Raw genomic sequence first — 18,623 nt, forward strand, 5'->3', positions numbered from 1 at the left:
ATGCAATCAGTGTCACTAATCTGGTTTTATTTGCACAAGCTGAACGAGTGTTGGCTATCAGGTCCTCAGAAAGTGGCCGTCTGCCGACACAGATGAAGGAGGAACTGATCAGATGTTCATCTGGGAAAGGTCAGAGCTGATGAGCCGGACAGCTAATTAACAGGTTGGCAAACAGCTGCAAAAACGGCTTGTTCAAGTATATGGGCAAGTCAAAGGAGCCATGGCCTTTTTCTTTGTAGAGATACCTCCGTGACAATCTGCATTTAGTTATTCCTGCTGCACTCCGTACAATTAGTAAACTCAAGTGCTTTAAAGTGTCCATATTGCTTTTATTATCTATACTGGAATGTATGGCATCAAGTGGGACTCACTTGAGCACTCGTATATTGTTGTTGTCCAAAGAAAAACATCGCCATTCTTGATTATTTTTAGTTTACTACATCCTTTGGAGAACATACACTATAAGAGCACAATGGATTGTTAATTAGCTAAGTAAAAAAGCTAATGCTTCAGCCTACACCTTTTCAGTCAGTATTTGTTTTTGTTTTGATTGACATGTCTATTAAAAATCAAAATAACTACTACTACTACTACTAATACACCCTAAGTGCAACCATCAGAGCTGTTCAGAGACCACCACTGACCAAATATAATCATGCTGTTGTACCATTCTCAGCAAAGAATTATCATCATCTCAGTAGTGGCATGCTAGTGTTTGGTTTAAAACGCTGTATCTACCTTGTTGCTACAGCTAAGGTCTCAGTGTCTGACCACAGGACAGCTGTTGGTTGAATTGTCTTGTGTTTTGTATCTCTCCAGATGCTGTGAATGATTGATTGCTTCGCAAAGAAGATGCTCCAGGGTTCCTGGGTCAAAGTCACTGAGAAGTCAATGACGAGGCTCTAATGCACAACATAAAGGCAACACTTGATTGAACACGGGAAACTATGTTCATAAAAACCTCTTCAGTTTCCACTAAAAGAGATAAATCTCTATTCATCTAATATCATCTGTAAGATATATCACTGAGATCTCAACCACAAACAATGGAACTACCTGGGGATGCTACGTTCAGCAATATCACAGTAATCTCTAAGAGTGTGAGTTTCCAATTTCCACGAGTTGGAGGTTGTTTGAGGACTAGTTCTGGATCACAAACACCACTCAATATAATGGCAAAGCTATTGGATGGACCTTCATCACTGCTGGGGGACTTTATACACCTCTTGATGATACTTTGATTTGGAAGTGGAGATTTTAGTCTTTTGTGCTGCTGCGTCTCACTGTATTATACACAATGTTTGCTGAGTACCAGTTCTTTACAGGTACATCGACTTTTATTATAAACCATCAACAGACAGAGACACATACTGAGACCAGTGTAGAACAAACAGATATTGTCTGGCTACCATTCTCAGAAAAGGGCTATCAGCTTTTCATATCACCTACCTAGTATACTGCTGCAGATTAAGATTATTGTTTGTTATTAAACGTTTTTTAGATATTCTGCTCATCTGGGTAGTTTGCTGCACCTTTTACTGCCTCTTCTCTTCTGGGACTAGATGTTGGAACATTTCTCTAAATATATGATGGCATTCAGCCACAAGAACACTAATGAGTTACTAATACAAATAATACAGCATGAGGCAATACAAATTTACTCATGCTGATTAGTTGTTGATCACAAACCCCACTTCATCTCATCCCACATGAATTGTGCAGACTTCTATCACTCAATGCGATTCCACTGCTCCACATCCTGATGTCTGGGGCTTTATATCCCTCTAGCTGTTGCTTGTCCTTAAGCACATGTGCAGCTTCTCCAGAGCACTTTATTTCATTTCATATTTTATTTGTTGTATGATGATTATACAAACTGTGCACACACAATTGACCATTTGTGTCAACAATGGGTGAGCCTTATGTGAACAATGGGTTGAACTGACCAAGTGGTTATAAACTTACATACAAAGTGTTTTTCTGTGGCTGCTTTTTGTACTATGGATGCCATACCAAAAATATTTTCCATTCTCCCTAACACAGCTTCTCCAAGCCCATCCTTTATAAACACTCGCACAGCGTACACTCTTATTCACCTTTGATCTAAGGAAAAGGCCTCTGCCTTGGTGAGCTGGGACAAAAGCCATAGCGGCACCTCCAAGACGGCGAGACACAAACAAACCGCCCTTCCTCCAAACCCCTGGACAACACTGTGTTGATTTGTTCAGTTCCATCCGATGTGAAAGCAGAAGAGTCAGGAGAGCCAAAAAGAGCTGAGAAAAGTCAAATCTCACACTCCATGTGTTTGCTGAATTTGTGTTTTGTATCTCTCCGGATGCTGTGAATGGTTGATTGCTTTCCTAAGGGGTGTCTCTAGGGTTCCTGGATCAAAGTGCTAGCACAAGTCAATGAGGATGCAATATTGCACAACATAAAGGCAACATGTGACTTTAAGGGGACGTATCCGATTGTGGGAAAACACTGCCCTCTCTGGTTTGTTTACATTCAGAAGCTCTGTGTCTTTTATGGAGGAACAATATGTTAGAGGGAAAAAATATTTTTGTTTGAATGTGGATGAATTATAACTTTTTATTTACTGTATTCACTGATTAAATGACCACAGAAACTCATTTAGTTACTCATACGTCATTTAGTTTTGTAGCAGTTTGCAGTAAAGCAGTTAGCCATCTCTCAAATTTGGAGTCAATTCCACATTAAATAATTAAAAATTGCAAAATAAGTCATTTTTTATCCACCTATGGAGCAAGAATAGAGCAATATCCTCATTGTGGTTTGAAGTTTTCTCCATTGTTTACAAAACTCCAGATGCCTTTTTGTTACCATGAGTGATCAAGACACTATGATAATTTTACTCAGGTACTGACACCGGGGAACACATTAGAACCATTTCAAGCACACAAACAGAATAGAGAGATAACAAATGGTGAGAGAACATCCGCAGAATTTTATTTTATTTTTTTTTATTGTGCTTTAATATTGTATTCAAGAAAACACATTCTTTTACACTATGAACAAATAATCAAAAATACTCCAGTAAGGATTATCTGTAATATACCTCACTGAGATAAGATCCACTAACAATGAGGTTACCTAGAGATGCCTCATGCAGCAGTATTGCATTAGTCTCTAGTGTGTGATTCCAGTGATGTTAGATGATTAGTTCTGGATCACCAAAGCCACTCCATAAAACCTCAGAGGTACTAGATGGGCTTCTATCTAGAGAACACTGCAGAGAACACAGCTCCACCCCTCCACAGACCACTTTGACTGATGCTTGGTTTAAGTCTTTGGACTGATTCTCTGGCTTATGTGCAGATGCTCCAAAGTGTCCCATTGTATTTACTGCTTTTCAATGCAAATACAAACTGGTCATGCAGAATTACTAACTGGACTACTATCAATAACTGAAATCATTAATTGTAATAGATGTGTACAAGTTTAAATTGTCAAAACGTTTTAAGAAGCTCTGGTTTATGTTGTTATTTCAATGGCAGAAACGTGTTGTTTGCTGTTTTAAAGTGAGCCGACCTCTGCTGCTCAATCATTAGACCATTTGCAGTTATACTATATAATGAACCACATGGGTTGTATAGATCAGGGTTGATTCAGTCAATTGATTCAGGACCCAGCTGTAGGGCACTGAGAGATGATTTTAACACTCTACCCAACAGGCACACACATAACACTTAATTGAACCTTCTCAATGGTGGTAGAACTACACATGGCCAACCGAAAAAGCTACTGTAAGACTCTGTGCATAATTCAACTGTAGTTACAAGCAAGTAGTAATTCTACTGATTTGTCTTGGATAAAAAGAGAACAATAAATTAATATCAGCCTTTTGTTCTGTGTCATTTGTAACTGCATGCCATCACTCAAAATGTTGCATTTCCACTGCATATAATTTGAACAAACAAACAAATCCTGTAAAAGGCACGATGAGCATTTCTTCCTTCCTTCCTCCATTCTTTCATTCATTCAGTAATTCATTAACTGCATCTTGATAACTGTCACTGTGTATCCTGAGCCAGTTCACAACCACAGCTGCAAGTCCATCGCAGGGCATCACTCCCTCACAGTCACTTGCGCTCACACTTGTGAAAAGTTTCATGAAGACAATCCAACATGTGTTTTTGGATTTTATAAAGAAACCAGAGCACATAGAGAAAACCCTCACAGACACAGGGTGAACACACCGTACTCCTCATAGACAGTGAATTACCTTTAATTTAATATAATCTTGTTTTAGAATTGAAAGTTGTTAAAGTGTACTTCTACTTTAAAGTTATTTATTAAAAACACATTCGGTTTATTCCAATTCAAACACAACACAGTGGAAGCGGAACTTTAAATATGAAAAACGAAAATTAAAAAAAGGAATTTAGACACAAGGAAACATAAACTAAACAAAGATGCACAATTAATATTAGAACAATCAAATACATACATGATGCAAAGTAGGTTACGCTGCAAATGGCTGGTTAGTGCGTTAGTAGATGAAGCCGCACTTGTCCAAGGGAATACATTTAACATTATAAAGAAGTTAGTGGTGGTTTTTCTAGCCTAAAAGCTGCAGGTTGATATGATGTCTGCTATTATATTAACATCACTCCTTCACTTCCTGTTGTTAAGTAGTACTGCAATAAGTTACTATATCTCTCTGTTATGATTTGTGTCATGGTGTGTATTAAAACTGCAACATAACACCTGTGCTGTTTCTGAAAGCCATGATAGTAACCTAAAAGGCCATAGGCAACATTGTAATTAAGCGAGCCAAAATGCTTAAATGAATCAATTATATCAAATAATGAAATAAAAAATACAGGCCTGGCTTCATGCATTATTTTTAGTCCAATTAGTGACCTCTGACCCAGTACCCCAAGGCTGTCCATCACCTGGCTTTTTGAGTCCTCAGGTCTGACACCTGCTTTCAAACGTGCAGTTTCTTTCATTTTCTTTCTCCTTTATCTCACTCTGTTCATCTCCCTGTCTTTGTATACTTAGAAGGAACAGCAAAGTACACAGGCCAGCCCATGGTGGGAATTATAGCCTGATTGACATGAAGCAGGTTAAAGAAGGAATAAGTTTTTCCTCAAGCACATAGAGTGAGAGGCAAAGAAATAAATGACTATGGACCAAAGGATTTGTTTAATTTGAAGTATATATACCCTTTATTCAAATGATTGAAATAACCCCCATATTTCCACAATCACTGTCAATTAAATCTGTTTATTTCAGGAATATATTTTTTACCATGTGCATAGAGAGAAAAATGTGGTGGTTACTGTGGCATAGAGGATTTCCAATAACTGTGTGATGATGCATACTAGCTTTAGGTTAAAAGACGCTTTTAAGAGGTTAGTTCCTTCACTCTGCCTACTATAGCACACACTTTATGACTTTTGTACACGGATAAGACTGTGGCTATGAAACCTTTCCTGCCTTAGATAACGGGTCTTGAGTTTGTTTGACTCTTTCTGCGCAGCATTTGTTAAAATGGACACTGCTCAGCAGACTGATGATGGTGGGCCGTCCAAGCATGGGGTACTTTACGCCGAAGTGCAAGGACATCTTGTTTGTTTGTTTTTCTGAGACCCTTGCTGGGGTCACCTTCTCCCACCCGTATGGCAATGTCCTGAAATAGCACATACAGATTCCAACTTCCAGAGAGAGAGAGGGAAAGTGCCTTTAATGAGTGCATATATCAGCCTGGGTAACCAGGTTCCTAACTTTTATGATCTAATCTTTGCCGGAGTATCAACAAAAGCTCCCCAAAACAGGCCTGTAAAGGTTTCATAAAAGAAGCACTGGAAAGCTTTAAAGAGACATTCATTGACTTTAATGGGATGAACTGATCACCCATATCTAATAGAAATCGTAGCCTTTGGCTAAAGCTGGATGGGATTCGATTACACATGGAACACAATGCTTTTACCGCTTCTTAGAAAACAGGTAATTGAATCTATGCAGAAGAAGAGAGGAGAAACAGACAATTAAAGGGAAGAATAAAACATTTTTGAGAAGGCCTTATTTACTTATTTATTTGACTTTCCAGAACTTTTCGGTGAGAATACGGACCGCGGTGCAAAGGCCAAGTCCCAACGTCCCATCTTAGGACAGTGTTTCCCAACCCAAGTACGTAACTCCACTTGTATGCTTTTTCTGCTGATTGAGCTGAGGAAGGCCTTGATCACTAGCTAATGATGAGACTCAGAGGTAATGGAGGAAGTTTATGAAACTGGAGCAGGGAAACACTGTTTCCCTCTAGACTGATTCATATCTCAACACCTGTGTACCTAAGGAGGGTATGACACAAAGCAGCTGCTCTTTAAAGTCTGTTTATAATATTCAGAAAATAATCAGTAAATTATTGCCTAAAACATGGATTGGAAACAAAAGCAAGCTGACAGTGTAAGCGGTTACAGACAATGAATGAATGAATGAGAAGTAGACAATATATAAAACTTTACATGAAAATGATGATATAAAAATACAAGAAGAATAAGAAAAATAAAAACAATGACAAAAAATTTACAACAACAATATTATTACTAATCCTGATGATCAAGATGAAAAAGAAATGTTATCCCTGGTGCTCAGATATCAAGCATCACATGGAGATGGAGGAGGATGTGGGCTTGAGTTCTCTGTGCTGGAGCTGCCTCTGGCTCAAGGGAGGAGCCTCTTAAACTTGGAGGAGGATGAGCAGTCATTCATTCACAGCTGGATCTGGAGCTCAGCAGCAGCAGCAGCAGCAGCAGCAGCAGCAGACGGCCATGTCTGACACCTCTCTGCCTCACAAGTACGACTATATTCTATACTCAAACTTCTACAGAACAGCAAAGCGGTAGTGCAGCCACAGAGTAGCGGACCAGTGGAGTACAGGTCTAGAGCAGCAGAACCATAGAGTAGAGCAGAGTAGCAAAACAGATAAAACAGTACTACAGTAGCGTAGAGCAGAAAACCATACAGTAGTAGATTAGCAATAGCACAAGGTAACAATACAAAAACAACAGAGCAGAGTAGAGCAGCAACAGAGTAGAGCTGAGCCTGTACAATTTGTGCCTAGGTTTTCTCTACTGTTTTAGCTCTGAAACTGAATTGTGCACAGGCAAGTCTTGTTCAACAGCATTGTTCGTGGGCCCCTGCTTTTCTTTGAGTAAAGCAGAGTAAATCAGAGCAGCGGAACAGAAGGGTAGAGCAGCTAAAGAGCAGAGCAGTATAGCAGTGGCAGACCAGCAGCATACAACAGCAGCAAGAGAATATGGAAAAGCTTGAAAGAAGCAGAGCAGTAGCAGCCTATTGTAAGGGAGTGAACTAAAGAAGTATGGAGCGCTTGAGCTGACCATAAACAGATAAATGACCTCTTTTAATAAAACTTCATGGGAAAGATTAATCAGATCCTGTGCTTTTACCTGTTAAACACTTGCTTTTGTGCGGGTTCATAATGTGGCCTTTAGAGTGGTTAATCTTTCCATACTTGTGCTTTGAACTTTTACACCGTGTGCCTTTTACGCACATGCTTCTCTGTTTAAATATAAACCTGCGCATACTTCATACTCTGAAGCCAGTCTCAGCAGCTTTAAGCTCTGCCCTGCAAGCTGTTGAGGTTAATTACTTACAGTGATAAAGTAGGAAAACCTGGCTGACTGAATCTGGCCTGCTTCAAACTGTATTTGGAACACTGCAGTCTCAAAACTATAATGCTCAGCCTAGCTCTAGCATATAAACAACACCATAAAGATATATTAGAATGGAAAGGAAATAAGAGATTTTGACTGGTGGGGTCTTAACAACTTTTTTTTTTTTTTGGCTCGTTTGCGCATGCGCCGCTTCTCTCTTGAATGCTGTGAAATGTAAACTTGCTCGTGCTTGTGTTTGCGCACTTTCTGTAACGTGCTAAAGTGTGTATTTAGTCTTTTCTCGCTGCTGTGTGGTTAGGTGTGCTAGGTGTCCATTAGGAGAGTTGTTTCCTATTGCCTTTTTTGAGCACGCGCGCTTGGTTTTGTGATTTTGCCGCTTGTAAAACTGTAAAGCAAACTTTGTCGCGCCTGAGAGGATCCCGGCTGTCTGTGCGCGCTTATTTCTATCACGTGCTTGTTTTGCCTGCAACTGATGGAGCAGAGGATTCGTCGAGGTAAAGTGGTGTTTATTTTTCTCCCCTTTTCCACGTGTTTTTAACTGTTCTGCTCGTCCGTGGTGTTTGGGAAGCGCTTTCTGGAACTACACGACTCTGCTTGTTTTTGTTTTTTTGCGCAGGCTCCTTCTCTGTTGTTGACTAGTTGCAAGAGTGCAACGCAAAGTCGCTCGCGCCTCATAGGCTCCAGTTTGTCTTCGCGCACGTGCTAAACTTTTGCCTTCCTCCCCTTTCTTTCCTCTGTCGCGTGCAGCTGATGAAGCAGAGGAGCCGTCTCCACTTCCCCACGACGCGCTTTCTCCACTCTCCTCCTCTTCTTCCTCCTCCTTCTCCACCTCATCACCATCATCATCATCATCATCATCGTAACGACCACCACCGCTGCCACTACCACCACCATCATCATCAATAGCAGCGGCGCGTCTCCCCCTCGCCACATCGTCGTGTGCGCGCAGCCGGCGACTCGTGATGAACGCGCACATGATGCCAGAGCACAAGCTGTCGTCGGTGGCGCCGCTGAAGCCTTACAATGCCGAGAAGAAGGACGTGGAGCTCATCCTCGTCAAGGAGCACAACGGCGTGCAGTACACGAGCTCGAGCGTGTCGGGCCCCCGCGTGCGCAACCGCACTTCTGCCGAGCAGGACGACCGGGAGACATGGGGCAAGAAACTGGACTTTCTGCTGTCCGTCATCGGCTTCGCAGTGGACCTGGCCAATGTGTGGAGGTTCCCCTATCTGTGCTACAAGAACGGAGGAGGTAGAACAGCTTTTTCTACTCTGTCTTTAATCTTTACTCTGTAAGTAACCTCACACCTCAGCAGTGTGTTTAGCTTCAGACACTTTAGCTCTAGAAACGGAAAGACCAAAACACGAGGTACGGGCACTTTAGCTGGATTTAATCCATTCAAAGATGGAAAGCCCACTGAACTTGTTCTGAACTTATGAAAAGTATGTTGCTGGGGTACTTTGATATTTTTATTTACTTATACTTAGTTATAATGCTACCCTTAACGTTTCACATACTAAGTTTCTAATGTAGTAGTATGTAAACATTGGTAAACTTCTTACATAGGTTCATACGGTAAACTGGAAAGCCCATTGTGATTTTTTGGATTTTGTGATGTCATAAATCCAGTCCAATGAAATTTGAAAGATTTCATTTCAAACCTAAACAGTTTATGTACGGTTTATCACTAGCTGTTCCTATTGCAGGTGGTTGCTAAAATACATAGAGATTTGGAAGTAAACGCCTGATATGTTCTGTATTATATATCTATATACTGGATATATTCAGCCTACAACAAACTGATCTCAGTCAGTTCATACTGAAATTGTAAGTAACAGTCCAGAACAGGCTAACCAATCAGAACACAGGTCATTTACACATGACCCCTTGAGATTAGAAGGTCCTCTCAGACTTGTTTAATTGTCAGAGGTGTACAGAGGTTGTAAAATTTACATTTAAATATAACACTACTGCTTTGTTTTTCTACCACTCAAAATTGAAATATGAACATCAGTTGGAAGATAAATATAAACAAACATAATTAGATGCAATATTGCTCACCGTTCGAAACCTCTTTAATGCTGCAAATATATTAGAATTTAGTGTAGACACAAATTGTTATTAATTTACGGCTTAAGCCAAAATATTTTTAATAAATTAAAAGGTTTAAAGAGTTTTGGTCAGGTGTTCCTTCCCTGTTTTGTAGGTTGGTGCTGACCAGCAGGCCACTGCTGCCATTGTTCAGTGAATTATATGGGAACTGATGGAACATCTCAGGGCTTTCCACAAAATTATGACTTGGGGGCAATGGCATTATTGCATTATTTTTTTCAGAACAAAATAACACCCTTTAAATAAACCTTCAGTGGAGTGTTTTAAACAGGTAACTTCTCTGTGTTCTATGTACAGGACTTGTACAAATAGAGAAATGTGTTTAATAGTTAATAGAAGTTTATGAGGCTTTTTTTTTTTCAAAATTTTCAAGTTAGCTGGTGTTAAAATGATTTTTAAAGATGTAAACTGGAGGCAACCACATGGACATTGGTGGTTTTATTCAGACTGTGAATATACAGGAATAGCAAATCAGTGCAGCATTAACATGACTGCTCTTTTTCTTTTTTTTGGAGTAAGCCACAGTTATTTTCTGGCTGATGTAAGTGAACAGTTCTGAAAGAGCAACGTTCCAGAAGTCCAGAAAACAGCTTCAGTGTTTTTCTTTCTAAACAAACACTGCTCTTCACCTGTAATAAGCGATTGTGTTTGTAACAGCAGTGTTTGTGGGTGTCCTGATGCATTTTTACTTATTTGTTAATTTATTTAAATTACAAACACCGTTGTATTATGCCAGAATTTTAAGTAGAATGTCACAGTTGAAAAGGAGAAACACAACATTGTATAAAAGATCACAATGATAGTTCCACAAGCACATACCATTCAGTAGATTGGAATTTCTGTTTAAGTATTTGGAGTACGTCCGATCTGTTTTTAAATGAGAATACAGTTATAAATGTCCTAGTCCTCAGCAAATTTGTATGTTTCTTCTCATGAATAGGACACTATTATGTTTTAAAATAACACACCGTATGGGGAGAGACTAATGTATGTTGGTTAAAAGAGAATGGCCATATATTATTAATTGTTTTATTCACTTCTTATTAGGCTTTTAAGTTTTCTGTCACATTGTTCTGCCATCGTTTTCTCATGATAATATCATGAGGGGCATAAGTCTCTTTTGAAAAATGAATAGCTTCAGTGATTTTTCACCATGCATAGAAGAAAGGAACTGAAAATATTACCTCAGGGTTTACCCTCTGGAGGTTACAGATGTGCCTGTGCTTCAAATTCAGTATTTATTAATGTTTTTAATATTTTTTTAAAAATATACAGCATATGATTTTCACAAAAGCACCTCCTAAACACATTGAGTCCCCCCTTGTATTCCATCTTATCATGAGGCTGTATGTGACTCACATCTATTCATTGAGGGCTATGAAGGGGTTTGGGAAATATGAGATACACTCCATCCTCAGAGTGTAACTGTTGGATTTGTATGTCTGTCCAAATTGTGGACTAAACTAACAGACATTCATGGATTAAGGCATGTTTTCACGGAAGATATGAAGAATATCTAAAAAGTATATTCAGGTGGGGTTATTTTAGAGTAAGCTGAGATTGTTCTGAAAATATTGATATAAAGCATAAAGGTATCAAATGCGTTTAAAACATTATGACAACGATAAGGAAAAGTTGCAAAAATGCCCTTAGACTCTGGAGAATTAATAAAATATTGTACTGTAGAAATGATTTGAAACATCATGATGTTACACACTGAACAGTCACTAGATTAGGAAAACCTGTGTTTACACTCATCTATTTTATCAGCTCCACAGACAATACAGGAGCACTTTGTCATTCTACAATTATAAACATACAAGTAGTCCAACTGTTTCTCTGCATACTTTCTTACCTCATTTCACCCTGCTCTTCAATGGTCAGGACTCCCACAGGACCTCCACAGAGTAGGTATGATTTGGATGGTGGGTCATTCTCTGCTGCAGTGACACTGATGTTGTGTTTGGGTAAGTGTGTGTGCTGCTGGTATGAGTGGATCAGACACAGCAGTGTGCCTAGAGTTTTTAAACTTAGCGTCCCCTCACTGTCCACTCTCTCAGACATTATTAGCTTGTTGGTCCTGCTGATACAATCAGGGCTGTGTCACTGCTGGTCTGAGAATAGTCCACCAACCAAAATTATTCAGCCGACAGCATCCTGTGAGCGATATCCTATCTCAACTGAAGAGGACTAGAGGATGACCAACACAAACTGTGTGGCAACAGATGAGATACTGTCTCTGACTTACTGTCTCTGAGGTGTCTACACGGTGGACCAACAAAGTAGGTGTGTCTAACAAAGTGGGCAGTGAGTAATAGCTTGAGCATCACTGCTATTTCTGATCCACTCGTATCCAACACAAAACAAACTAACCCAAAACCACCACCTCAGGGTCATTGCAGGCTTAGAGTGATCCACTACACAAATCATACCTTTTCTGTGCTGGGCATAAGGAAGTATACAGAGAAACAGGTGAACTAGATGTGTAATGTATGAACTACAAAGTTCTCCTGTATTCACAGTGGAGCTGATTTAATGGACAATAAGCGTAGATATGAGGTAGGAGTTAATAATCTAGTGATTGTTCAGTGCATATTTGCCACATTGCCTCTATCTAAACAAATGTTATTCTCCAGGGGCCTTCCTGATTCCATACACTCTGTTCCTATTCATTGCGGGGATGCCACTCTTTTACATGGAGCTGGCTTTGGGTCAGTACAACAGAGAAGGTGCAGCAACAGTGTGGAAGATCTGCCCTGTGTTCAAAGGTTGGTTTATAAATTTTGTTTATACACTAGACTCATGTATTAATCTCAAATTTGTATTTTATTATCAGTTTGGAACTTTCAGTACTGTGAGGTAGTACTGAGCATTTACCTAAGCATTTATCCTCTTTCTGCAGGTGTGGGCTACACTGTAATCATCATAGCTTTATACGTGGGTTTCTACTACAACGTGATTATAGCATGGTCCCTGTACTACCTGTTTTCCTCCTTCACGAGTGAACTGCCGTGGCAGCACTGTAACAACACGTGGAACAGCCCCCTGTGCAAAGAACCCAAGTACATCAATGGCTCTTCCTTACTGGGCAATGGCACATCCTATGCCAAGTACAACAGAACGCCTGCTGCAGAGTTCTACAAGTGAGTTCCTTGAATTGTGTAGGTTTTTTTTGTTTGAAGTCCAAAGTCTTGGTTCCAGTGAATATACTTATCTTTCCATGTTTGTGATTAGCTGTTTCCTTGTTGCACTACATCACTTAATCCCAGGCCAAATGCAGCCCCAGAAACAAAGATCTTCTGCTTAAGGTGGTGTCCAGGATGTCCCTAGAAATCTCATTACACAACATATGCAAGTGTTTGTTGCCATGCCTTCTAATAATTAGTTTCCACTATTTAATGAACATCCATTTCTGAAGCAGGTGTTCAGATGTGCACACAGAGTATGTATTATCACTATGGGTGAGCATTGCCCAATAGTATGGGAATTATATCTGAGCCAAAAGTCACTATGCCCAATGGCAAATAGCTTGGCAGGTTTGTAAACCCCTCAGTGAGTTGTGGTGCAGTGAAATGGTTTTTAATGGATGTAATGGCATGGCGTTTGTGATCCAGAATTAATTAAATCTATGCATTTTCATCAACATTTGGAGCTAAAATCTGTCATTTGCCTCAAAACAGGTTGCCTTATATGGCCAGTATGTTAATAGAACCTGTCAGTATTCTATATGCAGAGTCAGTTATTTGGGCAGTATTCATATAGCATGGTTTTCCTCTATAAAATAAACATCATTTTTAAACTCCATGCAAGTAAACAAACATCCATTTGAAATATGAAGGGGATTTCAGTGTTGTTGTACCAAGCAAGCCAAGTAACTCTTAATATATTCCCTTTAATATCTTCCTATCATTTCCTTGTACTTTGTCATGTTTTCCCAGTTATTCCCTACATCCTATTATAGCTGACTGATAGAGCTCTTAATGGACCATTTGCTCCATTCTCATTTAGCAATTGTTTTATGTCTTTTATCTCTTTGGCCCCATTGTTGTTTATATTGTTTTCTTTTTCCATGCGGGCAGGGGTGGAGTAAGGCATCTGCACAATGTTGGCAGCTTTGCTGTATATGTGTGTGTGTGTCTTGTAAGTTGAAGGATGGAAAACACTTTTAAAATGGGATCTTTGTGACAGAACATGTTGACAGGGTCTGGCCATTAATCATTGACAGTAGTAGACCGCAGAGGGTGCCATAATTGATTTGGTCTAGCCAAAAGCAGTGGGGCGTATAAGCATCAGATTGCTATGTGAAAGTGGAGCAGGTTGCATTCCAACAGTCTGTCTTTTTCTGTGTGTGTGTGTGTGTGTGTGTGTTTGTGTGTGTGTGTGTGTTTGTGTGTGTGTGTGTGTGTGTGTATGTATGTGGTGAAAGTTTAATTGAAGCTTAAAAAGGTCTCTCTTCACCAGGAAATATCAAATTAGTGAACAAGACTTGTACAATGTCTCTTTGCTGATGTTTTTCACACAGACCTTTTAATTAATGGCCAATGTTGATTTGCTACAGGACTTTAGTGATTGATTCTCAGTTGCCTTAACTGGGCATTGCATGTTTACGGCAGAACTTTAATTTTGCAAAGTATTGTTTTGATATATACTTTATAAAGACAAATAAGGAAGGCTTACGTAAGACAGCTTTCATTTTACATAGTTTGCACTTAATCAGTGTAATGAAACATAAGGTTACTTTAAAACTTGGTGGTAATTATTTGAAATAAATCAATTTAAGCCATTTACCTTTAAGCAGAATTATACACACCCCTGCCAAGGTTTGATTTACAATACATTTTCATTTAACCCATAGGTTTTTCCTGACCTGAAATGCTATTAACAAGTGGTAAATCTTGTAAATGCCATGTTGAAAGATATCCATACCACTTGAAAGTGTCACAAACTTTAGAGATAATGTAAACTTCAGATGGTCCTAGTAATTTCAGCCACGTTCCAGAGTATTCTAATCAAGTATAAACTGAGAACATATAATGTAGCAGTTTTGTATTCAGTTACTACTCATTTGCAAGTGATTCAGAAACCAAAGTATGGTTGTGCTAGAGGCCAGGAAGAATCTAAATATCCACAACAAGTTAATTTTGATGAATCTGAGAAAGTCTGGTGCCAGTGTATCAAGGAAGACATTCCAGCAGACATTGCATAAGGCTGGTCTCTATGGACGCCAACTCTCTGGTCCTGTGATGGCAAATAAAGACTTTGCAATTGATTACTGAGGAAGGGAATAAAAAGTTTTTCATCTGTAACACAATATCTTATTTTGACTGGTCTAATAGGCATTTGCTATATATTAAAATTCATCAAATATGAATTATTGTGGGTCAAACTGTAGATCAAATATCCAACCTTTTTCTTTTTTGGGGGGAGGGGGGGGTATGATAAAATCTTTTATTATTATAAGAATACAATTGCACTTGACTTTCTCATGAAGTGTTGACTTTAAGATTTTAATGCATGATCACACTTCAGCTGCATTCTTCAGTACCCTGCAGGATATATTTCTAGTAATTCAAGCTTTTATTGGAACGTACAAGGTAACATTGTTCATACTGTGCATGATACATAATCCCTTCAATGGGCTGCTTTCCAGGATTCCTATTAACTCCTGTAACTTCAGAGTAACCTGGCCAGTTTGCATTCAGTATAATTACTGGTTAATATGTATTTCATCAACGATACATCCTTAAATACCAGGCTAATTACGCCTTAGGCATTTTTATTTAGTTACTACATGGAGCATAATGCAAACAGACTTAAGAATTACCCTTAACTAAAAGAAGAACATGATAAAAATATGTTCCCTTCAGGGTCACGTTAAGGGATTTATGGACATTCATTTAATTATCTTCTGTAATCATCTTTAATCATGGTAATAGCACATACAGACTAGAATTAACATGTGTTTTCTTTATAGAAATAAATCAGGTTTAATAGTTGAAAATGGCACACATATTGTGTTGGCCAACATTTTTAAGCATAGTTGGTAGTGTAACTGTGAACCCCACCAAATATGTTTATTAGAAATATAAAAGTAGCTCAGATCTTTCTGATCAATTCTGATTGTTGTGTTTTGCGGTTTACTCTTTCTATCTTTTTAATGTGATTTATAACCCATTTATTTTAAAGCCACTCTCCTTCCCAAAAGACTCCTGAATTCTCCTGCCCGTCCAGCCTTAATTTGTGCAGCCCATACGAGCAAATATTGGTGTTAGGTAAAGTTGTGTCTCTCAAGCCACAATCTTAAGTTCTTAAGTAGTAAAAGTACTGTTGATACACATATATAGCACTGTTTTCATTTTTTAAACAGTACGTTTATGATTTGTCGTACTAGAATGAAGATAATCCCTAAAATCTTTTGTCCTGACATTTTTCTGATAACCACTGGAGTCCCCCACAATTTATGTGAATGAGAGCACATCCTGTAGAGTTATGCAGACATCCCTGATTAGTCACTTTATGATTTGTTGTTTCTTTTGAAGTGTCTTCTTTTTCGCGCATGATATGAGCACAGTATTTTGGTGCATGTGAACAGTAAAAGTGGGTCACTAGCAAAACTACCCATAAAACTTTTCTGTTGCACCCTAAAACCCTGCAATCTGTTGCCTTCCACCTATCGGTGGATTCTGGGCTCTACAAAAAACACTGAGCCTCTAACGTTTGAAGTAGAGAGGAAGAAAGGCATTCTGTTTGCACTTCAAAGAAAGGCAGTTGTGAGTCTGTGTGGAGATTGGGTTCTGGAGCCCAGAGGAAGCTGGAGCAGTGACTGGGACAATGCACAGGGCTTATCTTTGAGCTGATGTGCCAGTCGTGAGCTGTAGCTGAGAGCCATGTGGTGTACAGCCTATTGAAAAAACTCGCACTTATATACTGCCTTTCAGAATCTCTTATCACACTCATATGTTTATGACAAACAAATGCATTAATTTGCTCTAAAACTGAATGTCTGTTAAGTTTCATGAATGATTGTGTGATGTTAAATGATTCTTTTCTATATTTTGCTTTAATACATTACATTTCATCAACTGGTTAAACACATATGTTAACTTAATTTTACATAGAATGTGTGAAGAATTTTTGTTCAGAAAATACAGTGGTCCACTGAGTCATATCACAACAACATTTATGAAGCAAACAAAAGTCTGAGAACACAACAGCATTAAGGGAAATCACAATGCACAAACAAATGGGAGAAAATACTACAGATAGAACAATAGAATGCTGCTCCAATGCACCATTTCTTAAATGCAGCTTTTCAGTTAATGCTGTTGTGTTCTCACGTTTGTGGTTCTGTTCTCTCATCTGTATTTGTGATTGCGTTCTCCCATAATACTGTTGTGTTGTCAGCTTTTGTTGGCTTCATAAATATTTCTGTAATATGACTCAGCAGGCCACCGTAGAACATAATCTGGAGTGTAAAAATTCTAAGAAAAAGGTTTGTTTTGGAGGATTTCCTTGATAAACACTGCTTTTATCTGAACACTTCATCATGTTCTAAACAGGAGAAGGTGTTGCTTGATGTCTTTGTTAAACTGAATGTCAGAACACATCACTGTAATGCTGGGTAATGTGTGTGAAAGATAAACTCTGAGCTTTTAAACAGAAAAACTCACCTTATACCACATGTACAGTTACAGAACATAAAAAAAGTTTCCAGCTTTCTTTATACTCTTTGCCTCCATACTGAACTTTTTAAATAAGAGGTTTATACACTCGTAAATATGAGTCCTTAAAAAGGTTTTTGGAGAGGTGCCATAGAACAACCACTATTGGATCCCATTTCAGTGGAATGCTCTTTAAAGACGCATTTTTGAAACCTTTTAAAGTTTAAAGAATCTACACATCACAGCAGCATGGGGTTGTGTCTTAAATATATCACTCCACATTAGAACAAATCTTAATACAATACATGTGGTGTTTTTGCCCTATAAGATTACTTCAAATAATGTAAACTTTAAATTATACCAGGCTGAACTCTTTAGTGAACCTAAAATGGTATTAATTCATAAAACCCATTCATCATAAAACACGTTTAATTTTAAGAGGTTATCTTTTCATTTCTTAAATATACAGTCATTTTGTATCTTATCTTTGCTTTAAAGGAACACTACAGAGGGTTTCCTACCCTCCTCCATAAGTTACATAGAGCAGTTTCTGCCTGCTCCTTGAGGGTGTCCCAGAGCATAAACTGGTTCATTCAAGGAGTGCAAACCATTTACATTTCTCTAATTTGGGTTGCACCTAATGATTTAAATGGAAACATATTATAAATAAATAATGGCTTTACTTTAAGGGTAAGGAGGACGTATTGCATGTCACTTGCCTTGCTCTCTCTGGCTTCTGGACTCATACACAATAAGGCTTTGAAGGGTGGTTTCCTAAGCTGTCCTAGTTGCCTGAGAGGATGTGGAAGGCTGTCATTTCCCACTGTCTCCTCCCTCTTGCCTCTGTCTCTGTAAGCAGTCAGTGGCCAACACTAACCCTGACATCAAGTCTGAACACACAGCTCCCCAGGGCTCTCTCATTAGTGTATTCCATCCACAGCAGGTGTCCCATACACTATCAGATGGAAACACCAGCTCACAAACCTAATTGCCACCATCACCTGTAAAAAGAAAGATTCCTATATGGATTAGAGGGAAAATGTTTACAAAAAAATGACTAAAAATGTATCTTACATCAGTCAGCACAAGCATTAAAATGAAGCAATTATTTCTAAAGTCATTGTCCATTTTATCAGGTCCATCGAACATATAAGTGCATTTTCTAGTTCTACAATTACAGAGTGTA

General features: G+C 38.8%; 1 protein-coding gene across 1 annotated transcript in view; it reads left to right on the top strand.

The window, feature by feature from the left end:
• The first annotated feature begins 8,095 nt into the window (after positions 1-8,095).
• LOC136678137 (sodium-dependent noradrenaline transporter-like) overlaps positions 8,096-18,623 on the top strand; it is a 32,851-nt gene continuing 22,323 nt past the window's right edge. Inside the window, exons 1-4 of the mRNA XM_066656016.1 lie at positions 8,096-8,158; positions 8,412-8,915; positions 12,413-12,544; positions 12,679-12,919. Coding sequence (XP_066512113.1) covers positions 8,627-8,915; positions 12,413-12,544; positions 12,679-12,919 — 662 coding nt within the window. The 5' untranslated portion in view covers positions 8,096-8,158; positions 8,412-8,626. The remainder of the gene's footprint in view (positions 8,159-8,411; positions 8,916-12,412; positions 12,545-12,678; positions 12,920-18,623) is intronic.

The sequence above is a fragment of the Hoplias malabaricus genome, chromosome Y, assembly GCF_029633855.1.
Source record: "Hoplias malabaricus isolate fHopMal1 chromosome Y, fHopMal1.hap1, whole genome shotgun sequence".
Lineage (NCBI taxonomy): Eukaryota > Metazoa > Chordata > Actinopteri > Characiformes > Erythrinidae > Hoplias > Hoplias malabaricus.